Source organism: Gallus gallus, chromosome 4, assembly GCF_016699485.2.
Source record: "Gallus gallus isolate bGalGal1 chromosome 4, bGalGal1.mat.broiler.GRCg7b, whole genome shotgun sequence".
NCBI lineage: Eukaryota > Metazoa > Chordata > Aves > Galliformes > Phasianidae > Gallus > Gallus gallus.
Genome location: NC_052535.1, coordinates 18,130,252 through 18,146,657, shown reverse-complemented (window position 1 = coordinate 18,146,657; position 16,406 = coordinate 18,130,252). Strand labels below are relative to the sequence as shown.

Genomic DNA, 16,406 nt, shown 5'->3' with positions numbered 1-16,406 from the left:
CCTTTGTTTGCATGAGTTAATTTAGTAGCATTTTGGATTTTTTCCATATTTACATCCATTTTCACTAAGTATGGAAGTAATTCCCTGTCAAATGTACTGCATAATATTACAGTGGGAATTCAGAAGAATGCTCTAATAGGAGAAGGATGGTGATAGTCATGTGTGTTGTGGAGTTGTTATAAATGTTCTGCTTGGTAGTGAATCAAAATAGATCAGGCGTTCAGCCAACAGACAGAAAATGTACCCAGCCACTGCTGTTATCAGTCCTCGAGCTGGATGAGAGAAAACCTTCTGAGTCTGTCTGCTTTTCTCCCTCAACACTATTCTTTGTTCTCCTCTTGATTTACAGTCAGATAAGCCCAATTCTGCAAGGCCATGTATAAGTAATCTTTATTCAGATGAGCAGTCCCTTGACTGTAGTGGGACTGGATACCTAAATAACAGTTTCTCACATGGGCAAGGTATCTAGGGCTATGCCCTGTTCCTTCATATCTTGTTTCACAACCTGCAATCTTGTTACACTGAATGGAAACTTTGTTACTTTAAATTTCATTTAAATGTTCTAATCCATTGTAGAGAGTTCAGAGTTTTGTATGTGCTATAGTGTCTGTGTTTACATTTTATCTGAAAAGATATTTCTAATTAAATACTAGATTTAAAGTTGCATATTTAAACACAGTTAAGCTACAATTTGAAAAATGCATGCTGTAATAAAAATATGAGAACTGCTGTGATAGGCATATCTATCACATGATAGATTTCATTTGGAGATGGTTATATCTAAGGCATTATTAAATGAAAAGTATTATAGAATTTGATGAACTCTACCTGTAATGATATTTAGTACTCGTCACCTGCATCTCTCACATCATTCAAAACCCCAATATCTTGCTGGCTGGAACAGGACTCACCCGTTATCACATTGCTATAAGTAATCCACCTTATCCAGCTGGACTGGATGTTGCACAAGCTCTGGTTCACTGGCCTAGGGACTGAGTGTTCAACATGTCTCATGAAAGCAGACAGGACAGGCGCAAACCTCAGACTCTACCTTGAGGCCCAAGTAAAGAACAAATCTCTTGATTTTTGCTTGAGGAGAGTTTAGTCAGTCAGTTCATCTAAAAAAAAAAAAAAGGCAATTTCTTGTTTCCTGGAAGTAAGGGCTGTCCTTCTCCCCTCAGTCCCCTTCAAAAAAAAAGGGGGGGGTGAAAGGAGGGAGAAGTAGGAGGGATGGGGAAAGGAGAGGGGGAAAAAGGATTTAAATGGAAAATGAATCTTCTGTCAAAAAAACAGATCTAGTCATGTGCGTGTAGTCAGCTCTCATTGTTTCTGTTGTCTTCTGAATCACAGGGGCTGTCTTGCCCAAGAACACGTCCCTGATGAGCTGACATAGTTCAAATAAAAATAAAAATGTGGCCCCATCATTGTAATGTCTAATTAGCCTTTACTACTGGGTCTTACTGCTGTCACAGATGTTGCTCTGGTCATGTCCATGCAGACACAAGAGATCTCTGCCACATTTTAGGAGCTTTGAAACTTCCCATGTGCATGGCTGTCATCTTAGGTTTTGTGTTCCTCTAAATATGCCAGTTTGGACTTGACTCATGTCCAGCTGGCTCAGAGCAGGAGACAGAAGCCTTTCTTGTCAGCTTAACAAAAGAAGTGCCATTAAAATTAAAAAAAACATAGCAAGAGGAAGAGCAGCAGAACTATGACCTGCCAAGCCAATCTGGTTTGAAAAGAAAAGCAGAAACAATCTGCCATGTACCTCTGGTTGAATTTCCTTATGTCCATGGAGCTTAGAATGTGTAGGAAAATAGATGGCATTTGTTATGAAACCTGTATCTGAAGGCAAAATGACAGACTTCCCCAAGCCAGCCCATGTTATGGTTCATGATGGGTCACCAAGAGAATTTTCACCATTCACACCATCAGGATCTTAGCTGACTTTACCACATAAGATATTTTTTTTAATGTTTCCAAAGATAACAGCACTTCTTGTCTACAGTAGAAAGCAGTCAGCTCTGTAGTGATGAAGGCCCGCTCTTTCACATATGAGTTTAATAAGTGACTTCAGTGCTTATAGCTTTTTTTTTTTTTGAGAAATATTTTGAAATTGTTAAACCAAAATAAAGCTTTAAGGTGAATCCTCAGTGTTTAAAATGATTATTTATTTGAGCCTAAAATGAGGTGTAAGGTCAATAAGTATACAGATGCTAGGCTAGAGAAATTATAACATTAGAAAGGGATAATCAGGAACGAATGGAAAACTTACCTGTGTCCTAGGCTTGCTAAAAAGACTCCAGGAGGAGCAATCTCCAGAGAGAGATCCTTCCTGAGTGGCAGTCAGCCCTTAAATGGGGTCTAGGAGAGGTGGAGCCTGGCTCCACCCCTTCTGGTCACGCAAGTGAATTGCCTTCACTTGTGCTCTCACAGCTGACTCATTGCTTGCCTCAGGTGGTCAGAGGTTCAGGCTGTGATTCAACAGTTCCCATACACAAGGTAACTAGAATGTAAGTAAGAGAGTAAGTTCTTTTACTCCTAATCTTATTGATTTCACACTGGAGGAGGGGAATAAAAGACAGAGAAAGGAAATTGAGAAGTAACTGCTAGCTGCAGTCTTAACTCAACTGGTGATAGCTCTAAGCTTTTGTTATATGCTTGCCTCCAGCTGAATCACTTTGTGCTGTGATAGTATGGTAATTTTCACACTGACCAAGGTCAGGCTATCAATTCTTGAATAAAAAACCTCAATGCAGCACTTACTTGCTGAAGAAAATATTGATAATGGTTTTATAACTGGTATCTGCACTCCAGACCAGCAGCCAATTATGTGTTAGTTGGTTGCCTGCCTTGCACTGGATTTTTGGATAGGGTGAGAATGCAAGGTCTGAGCCATTGTTGTGATTGTTGGTTGGTATCTGACTCCAAAAGGCCTTTAACTGAGGCTAGGATCCCACTCTCCTAAATATAGTGTTCCATGTGTGGGGTTGCCTCTGCCCCGGTGAGCAAAATTCTGTGAGGCAATAGAAAGCACAATTCAATTCTCCATTGAAATCAGTTAGGAAGTGTCTGTTGACCATAACAGGATTAGCTTTTCACCTACAGAACATCCAGCACACGGTATAATATGTTCTCTCAACCTATGTGTTCTTTCTACCTATGGCTCTCTGTTGGGTGATTTCCTGGTAACCCTTCCCGGCATCAAATCCCAGGGGCTTTACCCTTCTCCTCTTTCCACTTGGAGGCTCCCATTTCCTACTTGCTATTTTCCTTCCCTGTTCCCTCTCTCCTCTTCCTCCTCCCTTTCCACTCCAAACATGTACTCTGGAACCTGAAGGTGTGACAGAATGAGCAAATGGCTAAAGCTGGTGCAATGGGAGAAGCAGAAATAGAAGGCTAGGAGAAAGAGCAAGGAAGTTTTTTAAGATGCAGACTAGCTCTTCATGCCCAGAAGAAGGTGCTGTGTGGAAAAGGGAGTGCTACAGTTCATTTTCCATTATTTACACACTCCACTATTTACACACTCAACAAGCTTAGGCTAGACTTAAAAAACTGAAAGTGAAGATGTACTGTGTGACATGGTTTAGTGGGAAATATTGGTGATAGGTGGATGGCTGGACTGGGTGATCTCAGAGCTCTTTTTCAACCCTGGTGATTCTATGATTCTAAACTCAATATAGAAAGCTGGGGTTTGCTTCCAGCATGGAGAGTTTAATTTGACCTAATTTGTATGTTTTTTGCCTTTGTTTAGTTATTTCCTACTGCCCATGTACTAATGTGTGCAAGAACATAGGGATACACAAAGTACACTGCTGCTACTGCATGTGAAATGATAATCCATGTATTTCTGTATCATTGCCCAAAACAGTAACTTCTGTTTCCTGTGTTTTGCAGAATTCTTTGTGGACCTGGACACAGTGATGGGACCCTTAACACAACACAGCAGTATGACCAATCTGGTTCGTTACGTTCGCCAAGGACTCCACTGGCTCCACATTGAGGCTCATTTGTTGTAGTGACTGCTGCCCTGCTTGTAACATCCCCATTCTTCTACCTCTACCAGCGCACAGATGATCACTGGTGGAACTCCACTCATTTCTGGAAATTTATTCATGTAACTTCATTTTTATTGCATTTTTTAATATCCTATCTATTGGAAGTAGAAGTCACCGTAAATGGAACTTATGACTCAAGAGCAGTATGTGTTGTACCATCTAATCATTTTCAACAATTTTCTATGCCTTGTGTCTCCTGGATCCTACCGTCCTTATGTGCTTTATGGAACGGTACATTCCCTGCAGTATTGTTTTAAGTCCTTGCTGCCTTCAAGTGAAAACAAAAAAGCACTTTGAGAAGATATGGATTCCTGAGAAATAATACAAAGCGTCTTAAATATTTGAGGGTATATATTTGAAGTCCCTTCTGAAATAGATTAGTAGAACTTATAGCTATTCACTCAAAATCATCTTCTGAACCTGTACCAAACTTTTCAACACTTAATTCTGGTGTTAATACCTAACGCAGTACATGACTAAGATTTCACACTTCCAATAGGCTTAATCTCCAGAAGAAAATGTTGAATATCTTACAGGTACATAATGTAAGATCACCAAAGGTGTTTAGAGGTAAAAGGTTGAAGGAATGCCTCATTAAAGAAAAATGACACACTATGCAATGAGGTTTTGATATTCCATTCTACCTGTTTATTGTTGGCTTAATAATTTTAGTAGGCAGCACAATTTATTGCAGTTTTTAGGTAATTTCAAAATATTTGCTTTCATAGTCTCCACTGCCATTCCTATACTAAATCTGTGAATTTTCTTTCAGTTTTGCTGTTAATCTCAAACAAATACTCATACAAGATTTTTCTTCACAGAACAATCTCTTCTTGCATAGTGAGACTCAGTGAAAGCAGATCTTAATGGGAATGCTGCATTGATATTGTATGTAAAACTCCATTAATAAGTGTATGCAGATTCTTCATGAAACTCTCTGGAAGTTTAACTAACCAACTGCTGTTGAAACAATGTAATTCCACGTGGCATCAATTTGCACCTGTTCTGTTCATTTCAGAGCATTAGGAACAAATGGTATTACTTACCTTGCCATCATGAAAACAGCGATAAATTAAATAAAATCAACAGATTTATCCAAAAACAATATAACATTTGTTTAATAATGGCCATGAATACTTCAATCAAATTACCTATTTTCCAAGCTCTGCATCTATTTACCCGTGCTGTCATGTTTCAGAACATTTTTTCTAATGCGTGAATAATAATGAGACAATTCAGATAGAATTTCAAAGCAATTGTGAATAAATTAAACCATTTCACATTTGCTCTTTCCTCTTCTGTTTTTTTCTCTTGTTATAAACTGCACTGCTCTTCTGGTGCCACTGCAAGAAGCACCAGTGCATGAAACAAAACAAAATGAATTTATATCAATGATTCACAAGATTTTAAATGGTGTCATCTCATTCTTGATGTAACGCCTGCATACCTTACTGAACTGTAAATTCCGTTTCTGTAAACAGAAGATGCTCATAGCAGTGTAAATATTATTCTGTCTCATCGCATTGAAATAATACAATATGTGTTTAAATGCCATCCAGGTATTAGTTAGTTGCAATTACCTTCTGCTTTATAATCCTGTATGGTGAGCTATTGGATTCTACTCACTGGGTTGCAACCATAAAAATAGGACAAATTTGCATTTAAAAGGTTCAGATTATGGTTTTCAGAGCAGGCCTTGGATACTTGCAATAAGAGCAGTTTAAGGACTCTGCCCAGTGCACACTTAAGACAGACATTACTGTAGCTGTTGTGTATTAGTTGCCTGTAATGCTACCTTTTCTTAAAAATCAATAATTGCTAATATTTTTTTTTCCCACAAGACTGTATTGTAAATGTAGTCAAGGTGCGTCATTAGAGAAATCATCCAGTTTAGAGTTGGTTGTCTGCAAAGGACATTGGCAGAATATACACATCCTGTCTTATCTGCACATCCCTGTTCCTGAGGTGGTCAATACACTCTTATCTGTTCTTGGAAGGTTTCGGTAACACGGCTGAAACATGAATCTGGCACCATTTGTCACGCTGATTCTGGCCCCAGCAGCTAAAGAATAAAACCACGATAGTGGAAACAATACAGAAATGTAGAACAAAAGTGTTGGGTTTTTAAAAATACTTCCAGTGTTGTTTTTTAACAGATGAAGTAGTGTTGAGGTGGTTTTATCACAAGCCAGATTTTTCCATTTCCTTTGTAAGATCTTGCTGATGAGATTCATTCTAATTGAGCGCACTGTCATCCTCCGTTCCTTTAATGTAGACTGAAACCCTAGACTGCCATGAATTTACAAAGGCTATGTCCTGAGACACAATTTGAAACACAATCTTTAGGCACAAGACTGTTCGAAGAGTTAGCTACAGCCACTCAGTGAAAACAGCATGTTATCTTTTGCCTGTTGCTCGCAGTAAACAGACTCCTATCTCTAAATGTACCCCATGTACAATCTTTTGCTTAAACAGCTTAAGGAATTATCCCACCTGATTTTGCTTCCTATGACTAAGTTTGAAATGTATGCTGAATCAATGGCATGATTTTATTAAGTCCAGCAGTCAAGTCTAGGATCACAAACCAACTATTTATCAGTCTTGTTTCAAAAGCAGCTTAGAAACAAATTAAATATGGAAAGTGAATAACTTTCTTATCCCTGGAGATTATGCTTCTTTTGAGTTAGTTAGTAAGGATTATTGCACTGTATTCATCTCATTTCAAATGCCAACATGTCATCTTTGTGGAATTGTTTTACCCCTTGAAATATTATTTCAAGTGGAATTAAACAAACTTGCTTGTTTGTTGCAATCCACAGGGAAGCTCTGTGTGTTGGGCATTTGCTACGTCTGCTCTTCACACTGCCCACTTGGGGCATTCAAAGTCATGAACCAAGCACCAAAAATTGCAAGATTGACTCCAAATCATGGCTTTAAAAAAAAATGAAAATTCTTGCTGTTCATACATTACCTTATGGATAACAAGTTTTGATGCTGATTTCAATACCTTTTTTCAGGCATTTTTCAATCAGGCTGAGGGCCAGAAATGATGTATTTGTTTTTAATAGTGAGAAACTGAGACACTGATGTAATCTCTTGATTTCTGCAGCTGGACTGTAAGAAGAAAACCAAGCTTCATAAAAAATGTCCAGAGCTGACAAGACTGTCATTTGTGTGCCATGCTTCAGGAGTTTTACACAATATCCATAGCTCGGCAGTGAAAGGAGAATGCAAGTGAAGGGCTAACTGCAAGCATTTCAGAACTCCATCAGTACACAATCTGATGGTAGCAGAGTCCTAAGTGCTCAAGTGAGACATTTACATAGCACTTAACCTCTATGTCATGAGCTGCAGCAGGTCTTAAATGAAGGATTTGATAGGGTGCAGGCACAATGTCCTTCTTGGATTGCAGTGACTATCTCTAACCATGTGATGACACGTGTTGAGAAACCATGGTCCAGGGGAGCAGGCTTGAAGGGAAAGCCTGAGGTGTATCCTGTATGGGTCATTTACCTCGACCATGTCCACGGTCACTGATTTCAGCCATGCTCTGTTGGCTTCTTTGGAAGGACAAAACACACTTTTCACTATAGAAAATTAACAGCATAAATAGTTCATGCTTGATAGCTGGGTTTGGCCCAGAATTTGGCAGTTTTATTTCATTTCATTTCATTTCATTTCATTTCATTTCATTTCATTTCATTTCATTTCAATGTCATTCTGGTTTAGCTTAGTGCCTTTGTGTTGGCAATGTTGATGGCAGCCTTCCTGGCTTGCTTCTTTTAGCTTCATTTCATGTCTTCTTGTATGATATTTGGACATTGAATTATTTAAATAGCCTCTCCATTAATTTACTGTCTCACTTGTAGATCATCTCCTTTGAAAGAGGAGAGATCTGTTGATTTCCACAGTGTGTGTTTTGTAAAGAATAAGGATCAAGATCTACATTCCTCCTAAAGAAACAAAATCTGAGAAATTGGAATTTGGGCCTTAATTTCTATGTTCTGGTTTTGTGATGTTCTTCCATTGTAATCGTTTAGATCCACTGTTAAGTTTTTAGGTACTATGGAACAGATATTTGCATTGTATTTTCATCAGAATCCAGTGATGTCTAAATCCAATGATTAGTTTTGTGAGTGCAGTTTAAAATATTGGGAAAAAAATGGGTTCTGTAAAGGATTCTGATTTAGGTGTTATTAGGCTTCTTTGTTGTGAGCTCAGGAGAAACTGCTATACACAGTACTGAAATGTGCATACGTGTGTGTGCACATAATCTGTGGATTTGGACATGGATTTGCAACAAAGTTCTGTGCTCATTACTTCATAACTCAGAAAAATGATATGAAAGCCTTAAAAAGGAAACACCCTTATGAGTGCAGTGTGGTGGTAGGATTGTTAATGTTTTCTTCCGTAGTTTTTGTGTAACCCTATTAGCATCTATTGTCTCTTTGCAAGCAACGGAGATATGACAGAAAGTAGCAGGAGTTCTGTCTTGGTTCCTGAAGCCAGTGTCAGTTCTGAAGGTGCTGTCAACTTAACTCCTCTGCAACAGGCCAGTGTCTTGAACTTTTAAGAAAGGAAAAATATTTCACAGTTCACCAAAGAGGATTAATTTGCCATTCTGAACCAAGTGTAGAAGTGTCAATACATGGCTGACCTGCAAAGCAAGGCATCAATGCAAAGGGCCTTTGCCTTGCACAGCATCTCCCTGACCTTGGCCGTGTGCACTGAGGGTGAGGCAGAGGTGACAAAGATGAGAAACCAGTCCACTGTCCTTATGACATCTTCCAGCTTTACATACTGTTTCATAAATATAAAACAAACAAGTCATGTAAATGTTGAAAGGGCTCCATTTCTTGAATACTTCTGTGCTTCTGTGTTAGAATCAGACTGCTGGTCACAGCAATGTATGCAGACGTTCTGTACTGCCTAATGATTTATAAAGTAATATATATTTCACTAGATATGATATATCACTTGGTATTTCATAGCCTATAGGTAAAGACTAAAAGCCAGTTAGGCTCTCCTTCACTATGAAACCTTCCTGCTAGTGAATGGAAATGTTTCTGCCTGAATTACAGAGTAGCTGTCATCTCTACAATACTGTGTTCCAACCTTCCTCCAGTGCTTTTGGTAGCTTTACTTTTGCTATTCTGTTAAAAATATATATATTTTGTCTGATTCTGTTGTCTTCCATGATCAGTGATTCTGATCATCTCATGCCAGCTTAACCCATGATGGTAGCTGTTGAAGTCAGAAGATGCTGACTTCAAATCTCGTACAGCCAGCAGGATCCTACAGCTCTGCGGATAGAACTGAAAGCAAATTCAGATGCAGATGAGTTATTGTATAACAATGATGTCAAATTAGAGTCAAACTTGGCCATGTCTGGAGTTATTACAACAAAAACTTTGGGAAGATAAGCTGTGCTCAGAATCACAGGGTATGCAGCAATATCTCAGGCAATTCACTGATGCTGTAATTTTAGCAGGTAATAGTAAAGATGTGAAAAGTGGTTGAAAGGAACTGGGGCAAGTTTGTGTGGGCTGGCACAATCATTTTAACACACGAGTGCTTCTGTGGAAAGGGGATTCATTACTGTTGATGAACCCTGCAAGATAAGCTATGCCATGGTATCATACAAAGTCTGAATATGATGCTATCCCATCCAGTTCTTTAGTCTGTATCAGGGTGCCACCACATGTCACAGAGAGACAGTGCTCGTCACTGCCCTGAAGTCTCCATAGAATTAAACCAATTAAACTATTTTCCTTTGCCACTTCCCTGAGGACCAACCGTGGGGACCCCACAGTCCACTTGAGTAGAGCTGTACACGCTCAGTGCTCTACAGAGAGGCAACAGGAAAGGCCTTACCTGCTGCAGGCTGCAGCACAGCATGGTGCCTTGGGCACTCAGGTTGACTGCTCGGGGGCATGAGACCACGGCTGTGAGCTGTGTGGTCTTACAAGCACTGCCCTCGAAGTTGGTGTACAGGAGGCATGGCAACACTGGTGCCATGCCCAACAGGACAGTGGGACTGCAGCCCCACTGCCTGGATACCAGATGAGCTGTGGCTCTGCCTTGCTTTTGGTCCCCTTGGTCCTCTGTGGCTGCAGAAGAAACTGGGATCTGTGCACTTCCTTTTATCTGCTTCATGTGTAGAAACAGCAAACAAGTTGGCAGAAGTAGTGCATGCACTAACATCATATAACTATGGCAATATTTACTGTGAGCTGGATTGCAGTTTATATTGTAGTGTCCACAGGGGTGCTTGTGCTTAGAGGGCCCTAGCTGAGCCCCACTGATGCCTTGGTATTAGCCATGTGAGCAGATGATGCAGCTGTTCGAGACTTGTTTTCTTCTTTAATTGCCACTGAGTTCCCCTCTATGCAAGCTCTGTAATCCCTCTGTGATAGATAAGAATTTACACAGTTGTGTGAGTATCACCCTGTTGTAATTCCATTGAAATTCATCAAGTAGAGATATTCCTAATTTCTACTCAGTTATCTCCTTCCCTAGGTTAGAAGGAAATTCAAATTCCAAAGGGAATTTAATTGTTTTAATGGATAATGGTAACTAAAAAGGACCAAACTTTGAGCTAAGTAAATGTAAAGGAACTTCGCTCCATTTGTGGAATTTATTGGATCAAATTCTGCTGTCGTATGGCAATCATATAGGTCTCATTGAGCTTTGAGCACTGTTTATTGAAGGAGAAGCTGGCTATAAAAATGGTGTAGCATTACCAGAGTTAAGGTAATTGGGCCAGAATGTAAATTGCATTAAACCAATTAGTTCAATGGAATTACACCCATTTGTGTTCTGGCTGAGCTCTCACCCCACTGAAATTCTCTGGACTGATGCTAGAATAACTGCAAGCAGACTCCCTCTTCATCCAGACTTTATGTTGACACAGCCCTTGCTCAGGGAAAGCACCTGTGACTTCTGTGACAGTTAATGTGGGATCACAAACGGAGAAGCTTTGACCCACTGGCAGGAGGCATCTACCCTTGAAATTACGAGTGAAGTGAATAGGGGATAACAACAAACATGCTTTATTTATGACAGTAGTAGAGTACAAGCTCCTCAACTGGTGCGAATTGGTATAGGAATACTGATTTCAGTGGAGTTAATCCAATATGCATACACTGATGAGCAAACCCTTTAACCCCAGACTAATTTTTGCCAATATGTCTCTATGCAGATAAACTCCCAAAGCTTTTATCATCATGCCTTTTTACTGATCATGCCAATGAAATGATTAATGTACTATAATCGTTGCCTGGAAGAAAATAATGTACTTTGCAAAGCTATGCAGTACAGAGCACATAAAACTACTTTAGACCACACAGTCTGGAAAAGCTTATCAGAAATGAGACTAACACGGTAGCTCTTTCTCTGATGTTGATTATACTTTCTTTCTGCACTTCCACCATAAAGGTTTTTAACATACAGAGTGAACCATAGCTGGATATTTCTGATGACTGTGGGCCAGAGCTTCAGCTGATGTGCTTGTGAGTAGATCCATAGATGTCAGTACTGATTTACACCAGCTGAAAAACTGGTCCTCTCCCTTTTTGTACTGTGCTGTATGTTCTAATGCAGATTTATAAATACATACTGAAGCTGAGTGTATGTTGAATTGTTCTGATTGAACACCAGATAATCCCTTCTAAGAGAATTGAAGGGTAATTTGTGCATGCCATCTAGGCTTGCATATGTTTTTGTTTTTCTTTAACTAAAAGTATGTTGCAATTTAATTACCCCTGAGTTTAAATATATACTGGTCTCAGCATTAGCTTACATTTTAAAAAAATGGCAGAAAAATTCAAATATGTCATAAATGCTCTTGGTCTAGAGATGGAATCCATTACTTTCATTCAAAGGCACTGCAGCAGGCTCAAGCATGTTTTCTAAGCCAAGTGGATTTTGTACACGCAAAAGTCATGGCAAATATTTATCTAGACTCAATTCTGCCATTCTTCTTCCAAGCATCTTAATCAACAGGTTATTGCACTGAAATCCACAGGAGTAACTGTGTGAATTAGTGCTCAGTCTGCAGACTGCAGAATCAGGCACTGAATATATCAGATGGATGCAATCAGGAGTTTAATTTTAGCCATATGCATCATTTGAGGACACTTAAAATTATTTACTTTTTATCCAAGCTGACAGTCCTTGTAATTCCATAAAATGTTGCATTATTTATTCCTGTCTGTATTTTTGAAGTCTCTCGATTGCATAGCTTCTACTGAATCTTAAATGCTGTTTCTTTAAAACCCACATTCAGAAGTATGAAAACAAGCAAAAGATCTGTTTCTTTTGCTTTAACTTTGAGCATTCTGGTTTGCATTTGATCTTTGACTGTAGCACTCCCAGTATTTTTTGCATGACCCAATTCAAACTGTTTTCTGACGGGGGAAAAAAAAAAAAAAGTGAACTACAAGTAAAATTTGGCAATTTGACTCTGGGATGTTTGGCCTTGCTAGTGATGTTCACCTGGCCATCTTTTGAGCAGCACGGTAAGCACGTCCACTTGCCTGTCATCATTAGCCGTTCTGGCAAGTACTGTTTTTCACTTTTTTTTCTTTCTTTTGTGTGTGTGTTTGTATAAGCACACGTATAACTAACCAAAATATCAGGAAAATTTATATATACTTTCATCTGGTTCCTGGAAACAGAGCAACGTGATGACCTTGCGGTCTTCCAACAAAACTCAGATTTAATATCTGCGTTGCAGTTCAACTTAATTATCTATTGGAATAAGATTACAGTTTACTAAATAACCTTTTACCTTCCATTCTTTCTTTTTATTTACTATTGAAGAAGCTTTCTTTTTTACTTGTATGTGCAAATATCATGCCAATAATCACTGCAATTCCACAAGGTGTCTTTGTTCTGAACAAGCATGTTTATTCTTGTAAAGTTTTAAGTATAAGTTAAGATGTTTTGTACAGACGAAGGTAACAGTAAAAATGTCAAGCAATTACTGAAATGTTGTATAGTTACAAAAGTTTGATTTCTTTTGCTTTATATGTATAAAATTGTATCTTGCCTGTTTTGCTTTGTATTTCCAATGTGTTGCACAATTATGCATTTTGTTTACATTTCTTTTCAGAAAAAAAAAAGAAGAAATAACAGTAATACTTTATGTACAAACATTTTAAATGTACTTTTGTTGTTTTTAAACACAATGTTCCTGTATAAATAATATTGTTTGAACTGGTACATTTGTGTCTCTCATAGAGGGATTAATTATACTGCCAGTGCATTGAATTATTTAAAAACAAAAAAACAAACAAACAAACAAACAAAAAAAGTAAAATAAAATTTTTATGAAAATGTAACACATTTTATCACTATAAATTATTCTGTCCTCTCCCATTTTCTCCTTCTCCTCTCAGGATAGAATAAGTATGGTATAGTAAGTCCTGTTTGTGGGAGAGTTGCCATAGGCTTTAATTTTTAATCAATAAGTTTCTGTCATTACAGAGACCTGAGATGATGAGTTAATGTTAGAAAAGAATGATGTGTTGCTGATAGCAGCTGGGAGGAACAGCACCAGTAGTGTGTTACCCCACCCTACAAGGCCTCAACTGCAAGACAGAAGCCTCAATTCTGTCTTTCCCAAACTGAACTTGGAGAGCAAAGGAGATGGGCAGGAATTTTTGTTTTCTTGCTGACAAGCAGACCAAGGCTTCAGTGTGACTAAAGTGGTGTGATTCAGCACACTGATGCCCTGCACAGGGATGCATTTCTCCCTGAGGTCTTCCCAGGATGACAAAATGAGAAATGCCAGGCTTTGTAGCATCATTTCAGAAATAGCTCTAAGAGCCTGTGCCAAGAATACCAGCTCAAAAGAGATGTAAAAAGCTCTAGAGAGATGCTAAGCATGAACTGGGATGCCACCTCCCTCTTTGGTACTGTCAGGGGTGGATATGGACCCAGAGCACAGACAACATTGCAGAAGGATGCCTTGAGACTAAACACATTGGTAAGTGTTGGGATTCAAGGCTATTTACTGTGAGGCTCTGCTTAACACAGGGAGGTCTCTGGGATCTCCAGCTGCTCTGCACCTTTCTCATTGCACAAAGCAGCTCAGAGCTGTCCAGGCTGACTGCTCCACACCACACCTGCAAGGCACTGCCCAGAGCAGCAGCCCTTTTCTAAGCTACAGGTCACTTCAGAAGAAAATCTGAATGGGGTATCTAAAGCCAGTGTTGTACTACCTCTGCCAACAACGTTCAAGGAGACAGAGGGGATGTTTCCTCTCAACGCCTCAGGGACAGCCATCTTTGGGAGAAGAGGGAGGCAGGGCAGGTCAGATGCTGCATGTGCCCTCAGCATCCTCTGGGTCTGCCCAGAAACCAGTTGGAAGTGTGACATCAGCCTGGCAGCTAATGGCCTTCCCTGTGTATAGAGCCTTGTCATCAGCCACCAAGTGCTCTGTGATCCCAGCAATGAATGATGAATGGTTCCTGAGATACCTGCGCTGCTTTATTAGTGCTACTGCATAACTCAGGGAAAAGGAAAAAAAGAAAATGATTCATTACCACTCTCTGGGAGTTCCACAGCAGCAAAATCTACCAGCCTGCTGGCTGGAAGGAGGAATGTCTCCTCAGACCATGACAGTGGCAGGACAGTGAAGGTGGGTATTTGGGTGCTTGCATACATCCCTAACAGCACACATTCTCAGACAAGGTGCCCAGCTGCCCTCCTCCCGCCCAGGAGATGTCCTCCCACCCACCCTGGTGGCAGCCGGGAAGGATGCTGGGGGGAGCAGTACCATCTTGGAACAGACCACAGCATCACTCCTCAGCCAGCAGGTGATTTCACTGCTGTCTCATGAGTCTTGCTCATGACAAGAAACTGTTCAAGACCAAAGGATGTTTTCTTGCCAGGAAGAACAATGTAGAGTTTATGAAGACTTACTTATACCCAAGAAGTCCAGCTGGAGCTTCCTACAGTGCAGAGCACAAAGTACAGCTTAAATCCCCTCCTACGTGGTCCAGAAGGGAAGTGATGCTGTGTTGGTTCCACATTATGCAGAGGAATGTCACTACCAGCTGCATTTCAAAGCAAGTTCAGATATCTTTTTATCCTTTTGATTAAAAAGAGCACAAGTGCATAGGGATTTATTAGTGTTTTCCTCCATACTGTGTCCATGAAGTTGGAAGGTCTTTGTTATAGCTGATGTAAATGTAGTCAGCACCATAACATGTGAAGATAATGTTAAACAGAAGTTTGTGGCTGCAGGACTTTGTGGGAAAATCCCTGTTGGTATTTTTTAGTGAAGAATGTAGATTGTCCTTCTGGAAATGAGAATGTCTTCCTCTCTTCAGGGACCCTGCACACCTGTGAGCCCATGAAGAAAGCCAAAGGCAAAGGGTAAACTTGGTGGTCAGGCCTCAGGAGCTGGGCTGCAGAAGGAAAGACACTGCCTGACAGCACCGTGCTTCTTCCTAGGCCGAGAATGTCTGGCAAATCTGGGTAATAACATTTAGGATCATATTTCCTTTAGGGCAGGTGTTATTCACTGCAAAACTAACTCTGACACTGCTCTCAGCTGTTTCTGACTATATTTCTGGCTGTATTTCCTATTGTTTTTGTGAATTCTCACGCACAGGTGTGGGCACAGCCTCTGGACACTGGGTACACCTGTTGGACTCTGAGTTTTACCAATGTCGCCTTGCAGCTGTCTTGAAGATGTGGCCGCTGGTACTTGTGGGAACATAAGAAGACTTGCCACAGAGTTAGCATTTTGAAAGGAACATCTGAGTGAAAAAGTAAAACAATGAATCCTCCCACCATCACCATTTACCCCCTGCTTTTCAGCCAGCCCCAGGTGGATGGAGCTCAGACAGGGCCTGGCGTTGGCTCGGCGTTGATGTGAGAGATACGTGCAGGGTGCTGTTGAGTGTGAGGATCACCAAGGCCTTGCTCCGCTCTGCAGCCTCATAGGGCTGTAGCAGGCAGCAAATCCTGCAGCATGTTTTTCTTCTCTTTTTTTTTTTTTTTTTTTTTTCTGGCAACTCTACATTCACTGCCTATCAAGCAGGAAGTAAATAAAAAGGCTGTTATTGTGCTTCAAGCCATCAATTTGAGAGCAATCACCTACGTGTTACCTACGTGTTTGGGATGTATGCAAATCATCTGTAATAAGAAGCTGCTTGCCAATCAGAGTTGCAAAAACCTGTTGGCATTGTCTGCACCTGGAAGAGGATGCAGCTCACTCAGTTAAGCATGACAGTCAGATTCCCAGTGCCCTCTGTGGTCTGGAAGCAGAGGAGTCAGGAGCAACCTCCTGCCCAAGGCACCCCCAGAGGCCAAGAACTGCAGAGCCCCAAGCAT

At 40.2% G+C, this 16,406-nt stretch overlaps 1 protein-coding gene across 1 annotated transcript in view; it reads left to right on the top strand.

Moving 5' to 3' along the window:
* The window catches only part of AFF2 (AF4/FMR2 family member 2), a 335,698-nt gene extending 322,296 nt beyond the window's left edge, over positions 1–13,402 (top strand). Inside the window, exon 24 of the mRNA XM_046941145.1 lies at positions 3,898–13,402. Coding sequence (XP_046797101.1) covers positions 3,898–4,019 — 122 coding nt within the window. The 3' untranslated portion in view covers positions 4,020–13,402. The remainder of the gene's footprint in view (positions 1–3,897) is intronic.
* Positions 13,403–16,406: the final 3,004 nt, after the last annotated feature.